The 17,184-nt window shown below is 36.5% G+C and overlaps 1 protein-coding gene across 1 annotated transcript in view; it reads left to right on the forward strand.

The window, feature by feature from the left end:
- Positions 1 to 17,184, forward strand: part of ABCB5 (ATP binding cassette subfamily B member 5) — a 116,532-nt gene that overhangs the window by 79,684 nt on the left and 19,664 nt on the right. The window contains exons 20-22 of the mRNA XM_014830636.3: positions 8,911 to 9,114; positions 11,826 to 11,926; positions 12,808 to 12,948. Coding sequence (XP_014686122.1) covers positions 8,911 to 9,114; positions 11,826 to 11,926; positions 12,808 to 12,948 — 446 coding nt within the window. The remainder of the gene's footprint in view (positions 1 to 8,910; positions 9,115 to 11,825; positions 11,927 to 12,807; positions 12,949 to 17,184) is intronic.

Consider the following 17,184-nt stretch of genomic DNA (forward strand, 5'->3'; position numbering starts at 1 on the left):
CTTAGTTTACTGGCCTAAGTGGGAAAAAAAATGATGGATGGAATTTCACTTAATAGTCAAGTAATGAGCATAGCATTAATCTTTCATAGCACAATAGAATTATCTGAATGACGACATCTGTGTTTAGGAATTCCAGGTTTGCTGCTTTAGGCAGAAATATCGATCCTTATAGTTCCGTTTGAATCGCCATTCCACAAAATTTGCTCTTTTTTCTTTACTGTGTGAATGTTTTTCTTATACTACCTATCATTCAGATCTTTTAAAAATCCAGTAAAATAGGCATTCTTACTAGCAGCTGTATTTTATATGTGAGACATCTTCTCTTTTATCAAGTGTTTTCGTCAGCCAAAAAGAACAAATTAGTACTGAAAGACCAACATTGCTCTCCTTACATTCAACTGTTTCTAATAAATGGTGTTGTCTCTCATCAAGAGAAATTAATGAGAATATTTGTCAACCTGATTCCTTATAAGCATCTGACTAATACCATTTGATCACTTGAAACTTTTTTGTTGCAATTAGAAAATGTTCTCATAATAATTCTGGCCAAGTCGAATTATTTTCATTGAATGAGAAGTAGTAGCTAAAGAATAAATAGTGGGAATACTGATGGGAGATTGTAAAGTTGCTGAATTTAAAAAGCAAAACAGCCAAAGAAGGATTCAAGAGTGAGATTGTGTCTACTAGCATGTAATTCACATAAACCGTTGCTTTGCCATATACAGGTAGATTCATATCTAACTTTAATGGATGCTCTTTCAATAGTAAGACTTATTTACCAATCTTATTTGTTCGCTCTTTCTTTTCTCACAACCACGCTAGAGATTCATCAGGAAATAATAATTCAGGATTATATTTCCTATTATATCAACTTAAGTAAGACATATTCCATCTCAGTTTCTTCTTCATGTAATTTCAGTTACATTTTATTTTATCAAATATGTTAGGGCGTATGTTCATAAAATAGCTCCTTAATAACAATAAATATCATTTTGAAACCTTTACTAATGACTGAAAACATATGCCTCTGGCCATTTTTAGAAGCTCTGATACTTTGAGAGTCATGAGAAAAACATGTTAGTGAAATAAACTCATAGGATAACATAATTCCTGAAATAGTTGATTGAATAAAACCAATTTAACTGCTATTGTTTCAGCCCAAGGTAATGGCTTATTGCCAGTACATCTGTCAACAGACTATTTTCTCCGTAATATGTAGTTTTATTAAAGGTATAAAGCCATTTTAGTAGATTCTTTGGGAGACTAGATTCCACAAAATTACTAGGTATTGTCTCTGTATATTTTAGCAACCCCTTTTCATCAACCAAAGTCTTACCTCATTTTTGCCACAAGAAAATGTGTTATTGACGCCACAGTGTACACTTGATATACCACTGAAAGACACAATGTTAGTTCTAGGAATTCTTCTCATCAAAACTATAATTATATTTCTCCAAGAAATCATAAAATTCATTGATTAACTCCAAGAGCCTAATTAATTGATTAGGTCAAACTAGAATATCTTTAACTGGGCAATGTTGACCTTGTCTTTTTTTTTATGGTATGCTTTTTTTTCTTTTGGTGATGTAGATTGGCCCTGAGCTAACATTTGTTGCCAATCTTTCTCTTTCCTTTTTTCCCCTCCCCACAGCCCCAGTACATAGTTGTATATCCTAGTTGTAAGTCATTCTAGTTCTTCTGTGTGGGATGTCATCACAGCATGGCTTGACCCAGTGGTGTGTTGGTCCGTGCCTAGGATCCGAACCAGTGAACCTCAGGCTGCCGAAGTGGAGCACGTGAACTTAACCAGTCGGCCAGGGGGCCAGCTCCCTGACTTTCTCTCTTATTTTTTTTTTAAGCCTTTATTTTTCCTTTTTCTCCCAAAGCCCCCCAGTACATAGTTGTGTATTTTTAGTCATGGGTCCTTCTAGTTGTAGTATGTGGGATGCCGCCTCAGCATGGCCTGATGAGCAGTGCCATGTCTGCGCCCAGGATTCAAACCCTGGGCTGCAGAAGCGGAGCGTGCAAACTTAACCACTTGGCCATGGGGCTGGCCCCTCCCTGACCTTATTTCTTGATTTAACTTTTGACATGGGAAGTGTATAAAACAGCTTGACATTACTTGTGTTTCAAACAATGTTAGTAATCATTGAAATGACTTTTCCACAGTATAAAGTTGGCATATAATTGCTATTTTGCCTTACAATTTTAGGTTTAATTCATTAAGAAACATTATCAAGTCTACAGCAAAAGCTAATATCCAAAGCCATCGTGGTGAAAGATGGTTCTTGTAAAGAAAAATTTCAAACTCAGACTTGAACTCAAAATGTTGCAGTGAAACTTTATCACTGCTAAACCCTCAAACTGTTGTGTGATAAGGCAAGTCAAGATTTTCAGCTTCCATTTTTAACAAAAATAAAAATAAAGATAGTTAAGTCTATAAGAGCAAATAAACTTCACCATTGACCATAATAGTCCAATAATGTGTGATAAATTCAGTTATTTTCCACAGAATACTTGCTGATGATTAATACAATGAATAAGTTAGGCTTTAAACACCTTACATTTTCACAAACTTTGTAAATTTGTTCAACTAAGCCTTTTTTTGTGCCATCATAGGTTGTAATATATCTTAGCAGATTCCACTTCAGGTTATACTGACCTAGTTTTTCTCAACTTCTTTGAAAATATGCTCACCTGTAGTTGTTCCACACAGACTATTCATAACAGCTAACTTTTCAGTCACTTCACACTCAGCATTGGCTCTTCAAAAAGCCAACAATTGATCAATATCAGTAACATATGTCAACCCATAAAGAGCCAGGGAAACTACTCAAAATAATCTACCTTGGTTTTTAATCCACTGTTGATGTTGCTGTCAGTGTTCTCAACTTTTTGAGCAGCTGTTCTCACCAAAAGGTTAATCATCTGATATAAGTTTATGCTCTCTGAGCACGTCTTCCACTGCTTGCAAGCAAACATGATTTAGTTAACTCACTATCCATAAATGACTTTCTTTGCTTAGTTAATAAATGAGCCACTCAGAAATTTACTTTAGTTTGTCTCATTTTCACTTTTTAGTTTTATGAAAAAATTCTGCTGAGATATTCCATTTAAATTTTCGAATTTTTCTGAATGTTGCTTTCCTGTGAATTAGGAATAGTGTGGTGAATGCTTAGTCTGGTAATGTCAACCTATTTTATATATTTTAGTACTATATAATGTCATGGCATAATAGACACAACACTGAGTGAGGCATCTACTTAGAACCTAAAGTAATCCACAGTCCACTGTACCTTAAAAGCAGGACATTCAAAGTCCACTTTTCTCTTCCTTTTTTGTTTTTAGATGATGGATATGCAGTGGTAATTTTTAAAACTAGGATAAAATGTCACAGTATAACAATACATATGTCACTCAACATGCTATCAAATTATAATCACATCACAGATTTGTAGCACTGAACAGCAACTAAGTGAGGAGAGTGACACATTTGGTTTCTTTAGCAACTACTCAACTCCATCATTATACGGACTAAGACAGCCATAGACAATGGGTAAACCAAAAGGCATGACTGTGTTCCAATGAAACTTTATTTGTGGACACTGAAACTTTCATTTGTAGAATTTTAATGTGGGTCTTTTTTATATCTTCCTTATCTCTTAAGTTTTTGAGTATGTTATATAATGGTAATAACTTTTAATGTCATTGTCTGCTAAGTCTAACATTTGTGTCAGTTCTGGGTCATTTTCAACTGATTGATTTTTATGCTCATTATGGGTCCTATTTTGGGGCTTTTTTACATACTTGGTAATTTTTGACTGGATACCATACATTGTGAATTTAACATTTTGCGGTGCTGGATATTTTTTTATTTCTATAAATATTCTTGTTTTGCAGTAAAGTTACCTAGGGACTTTTTATCCTTTTGGGTCCTGATTTTAAGGTTTATTAGGCAGGACTGGAGCCTACTACCAAAGCAAGACCCTTCTACGTACTCTATCCAGTGCCCTGTGAATCATGAGGTTTTCCAGTCTGGCTGATGTCACCAGGCACTATTCCTAGCCCTCACACATGTACTGCTCGCCTGAATACTCAAGGAGGACTCTGCAGACATCCAGATTTCTCTTCCTGTTTACCTCTCTCCTCTCTGGTGTTCTGTGCTGCAAACTCCAGCTTCTTTGGATTCTCCAAGACTCTCAGCTTTTTTTTTTTTTCCTTAAAGATTGGCACCTGAGCTAACAACTGTTGCCAATCTTCTTTTTTTCTTTTTTTTCTTTTTCTCCCCAAATCCCCCCAGTACATAGTTGTATATTTTAGTTGTGGGTCCTTCTGGTTGTGGCATATGGGACGCCACCTCAACATGGCCTGACGAACTGTGCCATGTCCGCACCCAGGATCCAAACCAGCGAAACCCTGGGCCACCGAAGCAGAGCACACAAACTTAACCACTCGGCCACGGCCACGGGGCTGCCCCCTCTCAGTTTTAGCTTCTCAACTTAGCGAGTCTGTTAGTCTCTGTCTCAGTTCACCCTCCCTAATCTGCAGCCTGTAAACTCTTTCAAGGGGTAAACTGGGGCAATCATAGGGCTCACCTTGTTTGTTTCCTATCTCTGCCTTTGGTTGCCTTAGGTCCAGTATCTTGAAAACCATTGGTTCATGTATTTTGTCTATTTTTTTGTTTGTTTCAAGTGAGAGGATGAATCCATTCCCTGTTACTCCATGTTAGCCAGAAGCAGAAATCCTACCATATGGAATTTTATTTCTATAATTGCATACTGTTTCCTTCTATTTATTTTCTTATGCTAGTCATTCCTTTTTGTATGCTGTAATTTTCTTATCAAAGTTGTATTTTCCACATTTAGCATAGTACCTTAGACACAGTAGATACTCCATAAGTAATTGTTATCTGAAGAATTATTTAATCATTACTTTTTGCTCTTAATTTCAAAGAAAAACTTTTTCTTTGTGCGTGTTGCTAAAGAATCTAAGGAAGCTTAATTAAATTTCCTCTGATTCCAGTTCTAAATTCTTTCCAGAAGTACACTATTCATCTAGGTCTTTAAGACCATTTTCCATTTTCCTTCAGTTCTCATAGTATCTTTCATGGCCAAATGTCTGTTATTTTCTGTTAATGCTTCCTGGAACAAGAAAAGTATATTCAGATCTTTCTTATTCTCTACTATCACCAAAAGGCAGTGTTTGTGGCCTGTCCTTGTCATCATTGACTGAATATTTCAATAAGTTTCTGGTAGCTTAAACTAAAATTCAATATAGAAAGGTAAACAATCTTATTTCCAGGCAACAGATTAGTACAAGAGTAGATACCCAAGCTTATTGAATAAGCAAGGATATGCAAGTGCAAGTCACTTTGTAGAAAGTTCTTATGTCCCAAACAAAAAGCTCAAATATAAGACTGTCTCATCAAAAGTTTGCCAACTTTACACATGGATGTTTTTAGAAATGAGGTTGATATGCGTGATCCTTAGGCTAATTTTAAGTGACTCTCAAATGTTCATCTAGTTTGGCTCTGTTAAGTCTCTCTACCTCTTTCTCTAACACAATGCATAACCTTATATATAAAACTACAATCCTACGCAGTCTTTCTGTCTTTACTTTTTCTATTTTCTACTGCTTTCTTTACTTTCTTTTGATTTATTGTCAAAAATTGTAATTTTTTTAAGTAAATACGATAAAAACAGAGGAAGACAGTGAGAAAAGGAATTATATTATGGCCACCTAATAGGAAATACCCAAACAGAAAAGAATAACTGCCTACTAGATATGTTTTATACTTTTGACAATATAGATATATAGTGCCAAGAGCTGAGATCTGAAAAAAGAAAAGTTGTTGCCTTCAAAATATGAAAAGAAACTAAACAGAAGAAATTAATAATTGTATAAAGGCCTACAAAACATAACCTATCAAGTAATGGATGGCAAGTCACTTCTTAGTAATATTTAGATAAATTTTATATTAAAAGAACAGTGAATATCTTATTAACAGAACTTGATTTGTAATTTTAAAAAACACTTCCAACTATTTCATAGCAAAATGTATGTATGTTTTATGCAGCTGTAGGAGCATTCAGTAGTTAATGTGATATGGTGGGCTGGGGGCCTCCAACAGTCAAGTGCTTAAGTTCCATAGCCTCTCCATCCAGATATGTGCTCTGTATAACTCTGAAACTCATGGCGGGGGTGGGAGGAGAGGAGCAAGTAGAGTGCATTAGTTTTCTAGGGCTGCCATAACAAACTACCACAGACTGGATAGCTTGAAACAGGAATTTATTTCCTCACACTTCTGGAGATTAGAAGTCCAAGATTAAGGTGTCAGCAGGATTGGTTTCATTCTGAGTCCCCTCTCCTTGACTTGTAATAGCTGTCTTCTTGTTGTGTCCTCATATGGTCTTTCCTCTGTGTGAGTATGTCTACATCCAAATTTCCTTTTCTTATAAGGACAGCAGTCATATTGGAGTAGGGCCCACCCTAAAGACCTCATTTTAACTTAATTACTTCTTTAAAGACCTCATCTCCAAATATAGTCACATTCTGAGGAATTGGAAGTCAGGACCTCAACATATGAATGGGGTGATGGGGTTGGGGAGAACGACACAATTCAGCCTATAATATACAGCATCGTTTATCTCCTCATCATCTTTCAAGTCAGGGTGTAAGTCAGCATTATGTACCAAATGATATTTCTATTTCAGCCTCATAGGTCTTAGAGTTCGTGTGTAATACCCTAAGACACTTAAAATAGGTTATCTGTCTTAGTTTTCAGCGTCTGGTACTTTGTTTTGTGTTTGCTGTTGTTATTTGTTTTTACTTTTTTGGAGTTTTCTTTGATAGTTTAGTGAGAAATTGGGAAATAACAGATAATTGCCATATGCAGTCTTGAAACTGAAGCCACAAGTTTTTTAGAAATAAGGCAGAGCCCTGGGGGGAGAGAGGGCTTTTTATTGTTGTTATTTCAATGACTATACTAATTTGGGGGTACTTTAGTGAAAATTGATATAATCTTTTAGAGAAGCAATTTGAGAATATCAAGAATTATGAGTATATACCCTTTAATATACAACTCCAGTCTAGGAATTTAACATTAAGAAGTAAAAGATGAGCACAAAAATTTTGCATAAAGATTTTCGTTACATTTTTATTTTTTATAGTGAAAAATTGGAAGCAATCAATGTTTTCTGAAGATTATTTAATGACTCAAGAAAAAGCTTGCAATATAATGCGAAGGGATGAAAGCACGATACGAAGCTACATACACGCTATAATCTTAATCTGAATGTGTGTATGTATTTATGTCGGGAAGGATGTAAATTTTAACATTATCTAAACTTTTTCTAATTGTCATGTTTTCATAGTCAGAACAAAATATATGCTTTAAAATGAGAATTGATATTTTAGTTGGTTATATCTGTGTTTCTAGATAAATAGGGGTCTCATTCTTTCATCCCAGCACCAAGGGAATTAACATTTCAGTTTATTACCTATAACATGTCCCACTGAAAGTTGATTTATAAGACATGAAGTTCTTTTAAAACAGATATTATATTATTATGTATTATTGTATATCTAGAATAATAGATATTATTATAAAGATATTTCTACTTATTTTAATATTGTTTCCAAATTTCTTTTGTTACCTTATATCATGGTATTTCTAACTCCTTTTTTATCTTGATATTGCTTCCTTAGAACTTTGCTCAGTGAAAACAAGTTATAAAGTGCAGAAAAAGGAATGCAAGATATCATGTCTAAAGTATACACTTTAATGAATATCCTCAATCATTCAGTCCAACGCTACTAGGGTATAGTGGCTGAGTGCCAGCCTTCCATCAGTGTAGGGAGAAGGGGCAAGGCTGAGTTTTGGAGCCCACATGTGGTGAGTTGGGCATCCATGTGTGGCGGCAGCCTGGTATGTAAAAGCTGGGCCAGAACAGAGTGAGGAGGGCATCCATGCAGGGGAGAGGCAAGGACCATGATAGCAGATTGGTTACATACAGAGAGATTGATCACATAAATCTGTTAAGGAAGCTGGGAGCCAGGTTCTCACTGTTGAAGAAGGGGATAACAAATATTGGAAGAAGGCTGGAAATAACCTTGTAGTGTTGGATTGGAATAGGAGGTATTGATGTGAACTCATGGATTTCAAGAAATATAAATAGAGAAATAAATATAGATTTCAATGTGTGCTTGCATCTGTACACACACACACATTCCCCAGTTCTGTCCACTGACATTCCACTAATAATGAGCACAGCTAGCACCATATATTGACTTCTAAATAACATTCTCCACCCAAAGGAACCAGGACTCCTTGGAGAAATGACAGATTCCAGAGGTAGGATCTAAAAAACCTTTTTGTGTCAGAAAGTAAGGACAGGGACCAGCCCAGTGGCGCAGCAGTTAAGTTCGCACATTCCGTTTCTCGGTGGCCCAGGGTTCGCAGGTTCGGATCCCGGGTGCAGACATGGCTCCGCTTGGCAAACGCCATGCTGTGGTAGGCGTCCCACATATAAAGTAGAGGAAGATGGGCATGGTTATTAGCTCAGGGCCAGTCTCCCTCAGCAAAAAGAGGAGGATTGGCAGTAGTTAGCTCAGGGCTAATCTTCCTCAAAAAAAAAAAAGAAAGAAAGAAAGCAAGGACATATTTAAAGAATGATAGGGACATATCAAAGGACAATATCGAACATAAGGTAGACAAAGCATATTTACTCCTTAGTACAGAGCATTTTTAAAATATGGGTATTATTTAATCTCTAAGTATAAACTCAACATAAAAATCTAAGCAGAAATCCTTAAAAAAGAAAGCCTACCTTGGTTTGCAAGATACTATAATAGCAATTCTTGTAAATTTAAAATTAACTGACTTTTTTTCCAAAATATGTCTGATTATAGGCAACAGGCTCAAGGGTTGGTGTCTTAACACAAAATGCAACTAACATGGGACTGTCAGTTATCATTTCCTTCATATATGGATGGGAGATGACACTCTTGATTCTGAGTATTGCTCCAGTACTTGCTCTGACAGGAATGATTGAAACCGCAGCAATGACTGGATTTGCCAACAAGGATAAGCAAGAACTTAAGCGTGCTGGAAAGGTAAAATAAAGCCTGTTGTTACCATCATAACGTTTTAAGAGAAAAACAATCAGAGCTCCCGTCTTTATGATATGTTAACTTCCTTTCTCAGGAATTTGTAAAGTGGCGTATATGTATTGAAAGGCATATAAACCAGTTTAGGAAGGAATGTAAATATGTTATCGCAATGCAGTGCATGATTTAGAGCATGGATTCTAGGGACAAATTAGCTGAATTAGAATCCAAATTCTGTCACTAAAAGAATGTATGATATGAGCAAGTTATGTCAACCTTTCTAGACTTCAATTTCTTCCTCTGTAAAGTGGGAATAATAGTATTATCCACTTACAGATTTTTTGAGCATTACAGAAAACGTTTAGCATTATTCTATGCAAAACACTTAGAATAGTGTCTGGAAGACAGTAAGCACTTAATGTCAGCCATTATTACTGTTATTATGTCATGGGAGAATTTGCTAACATTGTGATTCCCATTCTCTGATTATTGAATAATAAAATTTTCTTGAACAATTCTGAGTATTTTATTTTTCAAAATAAAGAGGAAATATAATAGATACTGAATACAAGGCAATGCACTGATAATGATAGTGCCTAAAGCAAGGTTTTAGAGACAAGGACCCTTTTTATACTGACCAAAATGAACGATTTATTTAATTACTTGGAAAGTGCCTTGACATATTTAAGCTTCTCAGTACCAATCATATTCATAAAAATAATCATCGTATTAGAGATTTATGGAAACATTAGTATTGCAGTATCATAGCTTCTAAGAACTGAGAGAAATGTCATTTGATCCAACCACTCACCCAAACCCAGAGGAGGAATTCCCTGTACATCCTCCCTGTCAAGATTCATCCATCTTCTACCCTCCACTGGCAATGCATTATTTTCCCAGCGCCTGTCCTTGGATAGCCTTAGAGGGCAAGCAGTCCCTTTTTTTTCTTTTTTTTTCTTGGCCTTCTATCCTGCTCTTCTTAGCTTTCATCTTGGTAGAGGTCCAAAGCCTGTTTCTCATGACAGCCCTTAGGAAGTTAATATCATGTAAAGGCTGAATCTTCTCTTGGCCATCCAACCCCATTATCACATTGGTGAACATTCTCTTAATATAAAAATGATTTTAGTATCATTTATGATCTATCGCAGTTGACACATTATAAATAGCATTAATATTTGTGAATAGGGGTGCCAAGCACATGACTCATCAAAATCTGGTTTTCGTGACCCTTGGACCTTTCCACCTTTCTTGCACTAGATAATCACCCTAGGAATGTCTGCTTGGGCAGTACAGACTAAACTACTTAACATACATTCGCCTCAGGGACAGTGAAAAGTTGTTTAGCCCTGCCCGTGTGCAAATTATCACAACTTCTAAATTAATGGGGCCCTAATTATTATATTTTACTCATCTTAATTTTTATGTCATAAACTCTAGTTGTATATGTACCCTTTGACTTTTCCTTTTGTATTATTAGAGTGACCTCAGGCTATACAATCAGTAACTCCAGTCAAATAGGCAGTATGTGCCTTTCCCAGTAGCTTTTAATCAGTCATTTTACCAAATACTGAAACTTAAAATATGGACCCATAAACATATTGGTCCCTCTTCAGTTGCCTGTGTAGATTTGGACAAATCATCAAATGTTTTACTTTTCAGACTTAAAATGGCCATATTGGTGAAAAAAAAAAAAACTATTTTCTAAGGTTCTGTAGTAATATTACTCCTTTCTCCATTGTGATCACAATATTTTTTTGTTCATTTCTTTTTTTCTCAAGCTTTCAGCATTCTTATCCATTTTCCTTGCATACGACAGAATATGTTACAAATGGAGGTTTTTTTGAGTTTAGTTTGAATTAATGAGAATTTAGAACAATGCAACATCAAAATTGAGAGCAGAATTCCAGAGGTCCTGCTCACAGTCCAGAAATCTAGTTCTCTCCTGTAACCCGAATTCTCCTTCCAATAACACTAGGTATCCACCTAGGTCTTCCTCTGTGCTACAGTCCACTCTGCCAGTCTGGAAACAGAATGTGAAAGCAGGAAGTTTCTCTTTCAAGTCAACACGTGTTCTCATGTCCACGAAGTTATTCTAAGCCAAAAGTCTCCTCCATTTTGAGTTCCGTGTGATTACTCCTTCTTTTTGAAAACTGGATAAATATGGAGAAGCATTAATTATATTTGAATTAAATATATTTTTAAGTTCACAGACATCAAAATGAGAAATGGCTATATCTCATACAGAATTCTATCACCACACTCCATGTTGTTTTATTGCAATCTTCCTAAGTCCTTTTGGTTGCTATTTGCATTTCTGTGCTAGAATAAAATAATTATTTATTTGGTTATCTCTGCTGTCTTCTTCTTGAATTATCTCATAATTCATAGGACAGGGCCTTTGCATAATTGCATTTGAACATAATGCTCACTAATATTTGATCCCTCTGCCTATGGAACTAGTTTAAATAAAAATTCAGTGAAAACTTGAAGGGGGCTAAATTTTTTCAAAGGAAATTTCCGTTGAACCTGTTATCTTGAAATCTTATTTTTCTATCTTATTATTGGGAAAGAAAAAAGGAAGCTAAGAAAACTCATCAGAAAAACTTATTGACTTGTACTAATAATATATCTCTGATGTAAGTGACTGGAATTCACAGCCAGGAGAAGTTTAACCATTACTAACTTTATTTCTCTATTTTATTGTCCTATTTTATAAGATAGCAACCGAAGCTGTGGAGAACATACGTACTATAGTGTCATTAACAAGAGAAAAAGCCTTTGAGCAAACATATGAGGAGACGCTTCAGACTCAGCACAGGTGATTGTAGATTCCTACTGACTCCGTTAACTGTAGTTTGTTCCACTAGAGGCAGTACTCCTGGATGACTCCAGTGGTTAGCCTGCCAGTTTATTTGCTCTGGAATCTTTCCTAGTAGCGGCATAGCATAATTTCTCGTATGATTTCACCAAGAGGAGACTAGAAGAGAAATCAAGAGCAAGCACAGTTAGAATATATATTTTAGGTCCTCCCATATTGCCATGAACTATTACTAAATGTGCACATTTTTCTTTATTTTTCTGAAACAAGATTGAGGAAATAACATATTCACGAAAGAAGATAAGATTTCTCAGCCCTTCATATTGACTCTCTAAAATAGTTCACATTTTAAAACGAATATATACAAAATAAATATGATCATTCCTTTTAATTTTAAACTAGCCCTCCTTATCACATGTACTTAGTGATACTCTATGTATTACTTTATCAGAGAGAGAGCTTTGTACTCTTTTGCACTCATGCTTATAGTTGGTACTGTCCTTTAATTTCCGCTATTTATTCTCTTACTGCAAGATTACAATAGAAATATTTCTAAATATTTCTAAACCAAATCTCTTTAACTCTTTCTTTAGCTCTCCTTTCACAGACCTTGTCCATTAATTTGAAAGTACATTTGATAGGGGCAACTTTGTTACACTGAACTAGAGTATATAGCTATAGAGAAGATCATTATATTTTCTGTTTTCTCTGTAATAATTCTCTAGTAGTTAAAAAAAAATCACTTTCTCTTTAATTCTTAGAAAAATGTATATCCCCTAAATGATAACATGCCTAGTATTCTATAGTCATTACTCTACATTTATTAAAATGACCTTGCTATGCCTCATGCCCCATTATTTGGTAAATTTTGTGCATTTCAGAAATACCTTGAAGAAAGCACAGATCATTGGAAGCTGCTATGCATTCAGCCATGCCTTTGTGTATTTTGCCTATGCAACAGGGTTTCGATTTGGAGTCTATTTAATTCAAGCTGGACGAATGACCCCAGAGGGCATGTTCATGTAAGTTATGCAAATATATATACCCTGTAAATGGACCATGTACTTTAACCAGAAAGATGTCTAGTTTATAGTGCATTATCATTTAAATCACATATGTGGAAAAGACATGCTGGGATAATTTCTAAATATATTTTTTTATTATTTATTATCTATAAGTGGACTCTAACTGATAAATACACATAATCTGAGTTAAACTCCCAAATGAAGTGCTCCCTGCTGCAGTTTACTAGAATGTGGGAATGGAGGGTAAAATATGCCTTCTGGAATTTGTGAGGCTTCCTGGAACTCCCACGGTGGAAATGGCCTTATCAAGTTTGACTATAAATCAGTGAGGTTGAGTTCTTTGCTAAGCAAATATTCCAAAAGAAACACATATAAATGAGTATTTCCCTTCAGAAAAGTCACATTTGGAGTTGATCGTGGCATCCCAACGGGAGGAGGATCGTACCTCCTCCCAAAGCATTTGTTGGAGCTTCTATTTTGGAATTCTGTTCACATAGTTATAAATTTCTTTACTTTATAGGAACACCTAAATTCAACTTCTGAAATTAGACAAATTAATTTTTGAGTGTTAATTCTGAGCCTCCTAAGCCTCCCTAAGATGCCAAAATGTTGCTAATCTATATCAGAAATGTCTCTGCTAAATGTTTAGAGCTAGAGAAATCCATACAATATTTGACTTCAAAAAGTAACGTTATGTTTTTTAACAAGCCCACCAAAACATACACATCAAAGCAAAGATCAACCTCTTCAAAATAATGACTTGTGAGACTACACCTGTACCAAGGTGTAATCTTGGTACATTTGGCAAAACATTTTGAGGACTCTTCTTTGGGATTTGCCTCCCAAGTCTCAGGCACATTCTTCTGAATATCTTCATTGGTGGCACATATTTGTACTTTGAGGATATATTTAATTTGAGGAAGTGACCAAAAGTCATTTGAAGCAAATAATTTCAGAATACCTTGGAATAATTTTTAGTTTCTATTCATGTGATTGTTTATTTATTTATCAAACATTAACTGAGTTCCCAGGAACTTTCTTTGCTAGGCACTCAGAAGAAAACTGTCCATAGTTTACCAACCCCGTATTCCTGAATCTTACTTGACGATAAGGGCACTTAGCAGTTTCCTGGAAACAGATTTCCTGGTGAAATGGAATTTCTGTATTTAAGATTTCAACAGAAATTGTAGGCTCCCTTCTAGTGTTCTCCTACCCTCTAAAACAGTATGCAGTTTTGCCTGTGTGAACATATAAGCCACAATTCTGACATTTAGCCTTGGGCTTCATTGTAATTACATAGACTAATTTACATAGATAGATTAACAAGAAGCTAAATGTAGAATCACCTAAATTAATTAATTCAGCTCACTGGCCTGCACTAACTTAGCAAGTTTCTCCCTTGGTTCTAATATAATGCAGGCAATCACAGCTTAAAAGTTGATTGTATTTCAAAAGTTTGTTTGCAAGCCAGTTGTTTGAAACAGAACATATTTTCCTCATAGTTGCTCTATACTTTCTGCAGCTGTCTTTAAATCCCCAGGGTCCCATTCCTTCTGTATAACTGGTCTTTGGTATTAGTAGAAAGCAAGTCAATTAAATATATTCATACTAGTGTAGGGTGTGTGGTGATTTTATCAATTCTCACAGAAGAATTTTCATTTTTAAAAGCAATTGTAATTCAAATTAATTTCTAATGGTTTTACTTGAAGGTGGTATAACAAAGCAATCAAGAGAGAACCACCTCATCTTTCCATCACCAAACTCACCAGGCTACCACGTAGTTCACCATGCCTGACATTTCTGTGAAAGAATTAACCATCCCTGTCTACGATGGGTTCCTGCAATCATCTCTTCACATTAGTTTCTCTGTTACTACTATTTCTTTGCTTTATAATCACCTGTCTTAAGAAAAAGAAAGAAATCTCTCCCATGACCCTAAGTCCCCTTCTACCTACTTCCAATCACTCTGCTCTCCTTTGCAGCAAAACAAATTCCAGAGTTGCCTATTTTGTCTGTGCACCTTCTCATTTACAGTCTCCCTTAAACTCATTTCAGTCAAGCCTTGGTTCCCACCATGCCACTAGAAAGACTCGTTGTCAAGGTCACCACTGGCCTCCATCTCACCCACCCATACAGCCATCCAGTGCTCAGTTCTCCCATCTCACCTAACTTGATCTCTCAGCAACATTTGACAGTCTCCTTCCTGAAACATTTTCTTCCCTAGGCTTTTTTCATTTGTTATTGGCCCTCCTTCTTTGTTTCCTTTACTGGCTTCCATTTTTCTGCCGGGCCTCCACATGTTGGAGAGCTTTAGCACTCTCAGAGCTCTTCATCTACACACTCGTTGGCGATTTTATCCAGTCTGATGCTTTTGAATATCACCTGTGTCCTGATGACTCCTTTCTGTGTATTTTCAATTCTGACCCTGCCCCTGAACATCACACGCTTATCCAGCTACCTACTGGACAGCTCCACTTGGATGTCTAATAATACCTTAATGTATCCAAAATAGAACATGAGGTTTTTTCCTCACCAAAGTTCCTCTTCCCCAAGACTTCTCCATCTTAGTAAACAGCACCACCGTTCATGCATTTGCTCAGCCCAAAAATCTAAGAGTCATCCTTGTTGCTTCTCTTGCCTTCACCCACAACATACAGCATCCGGTCCTGACAGCTCTAACTCCAAAATACTTCTCACCATCTCTACGCATCTTACCTTCCTCCTTACCTCCTTGCCTGTCTTGATTGGACTACAGCAGCAACTTGCTCACTAATGTCCCTGTGTCCCCTCTTGCTTCCCTATAATACATTCTCCACACAGCAGCTACACTGCTCTTTTAAAACACAAATCTAATTCCATCAATTTATTAAAATATTGTCATGATTTCCCATTGAAATTTGAATAAAGCCAAGTTCCTTACTCTGACCTGAAAGCCCCGCACAATCACATCTCTGCCTCCCTTTCCAACCTCATCCACCAATGTCTTTTTTGTGAACTGCACATCAGCCCCACACTTGCCATTTCTGTTGCTGGAATTCCCATCTCAGTGCCTTTGCATTTTCTCTTCCCTCTGCCTGGAATGATCATTCTCCACCTCTTTGCCAGACTGCCTCTTTCTCACTATCCAGGCCTCTCCTCTTAAGTCCACTCCTCAGAGAGACTTCTGCTGATGGCTGAAAGTAGTCCCCTTATCCCTCCTCCTCATCACTCTCTATCCCATTACCATGTTTCATTTTGTGTATGGCACTTACCACTATATGACATTATCTTTTTTATTTCCTTATTTACTGAGTGCATAGACTGTAAGCTCAGCAAAGGCAGGACTTGGCCTCTTTTGGTTACTGACATTTCCCTAGAGCCAAAAACAAGAGCTTGGCACATAGTAGGCACACAATAAATATTTACTGAATGAATGACTGAATCAAAAATAAAGGGGGAAATTTGGAGTGATGCATGGTTAGGCAGTCCAGTCATTCCTAAAAATGTGCTTCCAGATTCTACTTTTTACAGATTCTACTCCTGTTTTTCATGGATTCTCCTATTTTTCTTCCCTTCTACATGCATACACATAACACCAGGTGCTTTGGCAGAAGGACCAGGTCTAAGTCAAAGATAACTATTTATATAAAAATAGGATGTTTGTGGGGCTGGCCCCGTGGCTGAGTGGTTAAGTTCGCGCGCTCCGCTGCAGGCGGCCCAGTGTTTCGTTAGTTCGAATCCTGGGCGCGGACATGGCACTGCTCATCAGACCACGCTGAGGCAGCGTCCCACATGCCACAACTAGAAGAACCCACAACGAAGAATACACAACTATGTACCGGGGGGCTTTGGGGAGAAAAAGGAAAAAATAAAAAAAAATCTTTAAAAAAAAAAAAAATAGGATGTTTGTAATTGGGAGTCTACTTCTACATACTGAGATTTGTTTAGGTTAAAACTAAGCAAAGACTTTTCTCAGTTAAACAATGATACAGGGGCTAGCCCCATGGTGTAGTGGTTAAGTTTGATGTGCTCTGCTTCAGTGTCCTGGGCTTCACAGGTTCAGAACCCCGGCATGGACCTATACCACTCATCAGCCATGCTGTGGTGATGACCCACATACAAAAAAATAGAGGAAGATTTGCACAGATGTTAGCTCAGGGTGAATCTTCCTCAGCAAAAAAAGAAAGAAAGAAAGAAGAAAAAGAATGATACAAACTCAGAATCATGCTAATCACTATCTTGCCTGCAAGTGAC

This window comes from Equus asinus, chromosome 1, assembly GCF_041296235.1.
Source record: "Equus asinus isolate D_3611 breed Donkey chromosome 1, EquAss-T2T_v2, whole genome shotgun sequence".
Taxonomy (NCBI): domain Eukaryota; kingdom Metazoa; phylum Chordata; class Mammalia; order Perissodactyla; family Equidae; genus Equus; species Equus asinus.